A 2,197-nucleotide genomic window follows, 5' to 3' on the forward strand; every position below is an offset into this window, starting at 1 on the left:
GTGGGATGAGACACCAAGGTTAGAGGACCGGGGTGCTAGCGAGGCCCCTCAAACTGTTGCACCAGAGAAAGACCTCAAAGGAACTAAGGGGTGTTCCTCTCAGACGGTGACATGGCCAACAGCCCAGCTGAAGTGCCTCTACACCAATGCACGCAGCATGGGCAACAAACAGGAGGAGTTGGCAGCCACCGTGCTGTTAGAAATCTACGACCTGGTTGCCATTACTGAAACTTGGTGGGACAAGTCCCACAACTGGAGTGCAGCTTATCGATGGCTCCAGGCTGTTCAGAAGGGACAGGTGAGGAAGGAAGGGCAGAGGCGTTGCCCTCTAAGTGAAGAAATGGATAGAGTGTGAAGAGCTGTCTCTGAAGAACAGCCACGAGCAGGTCAAAAGCTTATGGGAAAGAATCAGAGACCGAGGCAACAAAGGGAACCTTGTGGTTTGTGTCTACTACCGGCTGCCCGATAAAGGGGGGCCTATTGATGAAGCCTTCTTACTCCAGCTACAGGAGGCACCGCACTCGCAGGCTCTCATCCTGCTGGGGGACTTCAACCACCCCGGCATCTGCTGGAAAAGTAGCACAGCGAGCTGTAAGCAATCCAGGAGACTCCTGGAATGCATTGAGGGTAACTTCTTAAGACAGGTGATACACAGCCCTACCAGAGGGGATGAGATACTGGACCTGTTGGTCACCAGTGCAAGTGAGCTATTCAGTGACATCAAGATTGGAGGAAGCCTGTGCTGCAGTGATCATGCACTGGTGGAGTTTGCAGTCTTGAGGGATATGGGGCAGGCGAAGATTGAAGTCAGGACCCTGAATTTCAGGAAACCAAACTTGCAGCTCTTCAAGGAGTCAGTGAATAGGACCCCCTGGGAAGCTGCCCTCAGGTGCAAGGGAGCAGAACAGAGCTGGTAGCTCTTTAAGGACACTTTCCATAGAGCACAAGAGCTCTTGATCCTCAGGTGTAAGAAATCAGGAGAGGAAGGCAAGAGGCCAGCATGGCTGAGTGGAGACCTGCTGGTCAAACGAAAGGGCAAGAAGGAAATGCACAGGCAGTGGAAGCAGGGACAGGTATCCTGGGAAGAGTACAGGGACGCTGCTGGGTTGTGTAGGGGTGGGGTCAGGAAGGCCAAGGCGCGGCTGGAGCTGAACATGGCAAGGGATGCAAAGGATAATAAGAAAGGCTTCTACAGGCCAGAGAAGGAAGGTCAAAGAAAGCAAACCCCCCTTAATGAGCAAGACTGGCAGACTGGTAACAATGGATGAGGAGAAGGCTGAGGTACTCAATGACTCTCGCCTGCCTGCGGGACCGGGGGCAGCCAGCAATGGGGACGGGACGGGTCGCCTGAGCTCCCGGGAACTTTCCCCGCTGTGTGCAGCCGGAGCCGGTCAGGCGGATGGAGGATGTGCTTTCCCCGGCGGGCTGCGTGACCCGGCGGCAGCGAAGGGGAGGATGAAGAAAAAGCAGCAGCATGGTGGCCGCGACTGCCCAGCGCCCTGGCCCCCCATGGCGGTGGCCGCAGGAGGGGGCCCGGGCCAGGGTTGGGGCTGGAAGAGACGGCCGCCCCTCTTGCTGCTGCCTTTCCTCTCGCTGTGCGACTACGGCTTCTGCATGGACACCCTGCTGCTCTTCTGCTTGGGCTCCCTCTTCAACCAGCTCAATGGGGGGCCCCCCACACTTTCTGCTGGACCTGCAGCACTACCTGGGAAATTCCACTTATTTGGATGACCATGGACCACCCCCTCAAAAGGTACTTCCTTTCCCTAGCCAGGTGGTCTACAATAGAGTTGGAAAGTGTGGGAGTCGAACTGTGGTTTTGCTTTTGAGAATTTTATCAGAGAAACATGGACTTAATCTGGTTACATCTGACATCCATAGCAAATCAAGACTGACCAAAAATGAACAGATGGAATTGATTAAAAACATAAGCACTGCCAAGCAGCCCTATTTATTGACTAGACATGTTCATTTCCTCAACTTCTCAAGGTTTGGAGGAGACCAGCTGGTGTACATCAATATTATCAGAGAACCTCTCAATCGATTTTTATCCAATTATTTTTTTTGACATTTCGGAGACTGGAGAGGAGAACAGAATCACATGATCTGGAAAGATATCTGGCAGTTCGAGGTGAAAAATACAAAAGTGATGGAAAAGAAAGATATGAGAAGGTGCCTACTTACAACTATGAAGTGA

The 2,197-nt window shown here is 52.8% G+C and overlaps 1 protein-coding gene across 1 annotated transcript; it reads left to right on the top strand.

Annotated features, from left to right (window-relative positions):
* Nucleotides 1–1,261: 1,261 nt before the first annotated feature.
* On the top strand, nt 1,262–2,197 carry LOC309415209 (uronyl 2-sulfotransferase-like; the record flags this gene model as incomplete). Its single annotated transcript, XM_082012660.1, is given in 3 exon segments — nt 1,262–1,665; nt 1,667–2,065; nt 2,069–2,197. Coding segments are annotated over 3 exon segments (738 nt in total). The 5' UTR covers nt 1,262–1,455.

Source organism: Phaethon aethereus (assembly GCF_964289735.1).
Source record: "Phaethon aethereus genome assembly, chromosome: W".
Classification (NCBI taxonomy): domain Eukaryota; kingdom Metazoa; phylum Chordata; class Aves; order Phaethontiformes; family Phaethontidae; genus Phaethon; species Phaethon aethereus.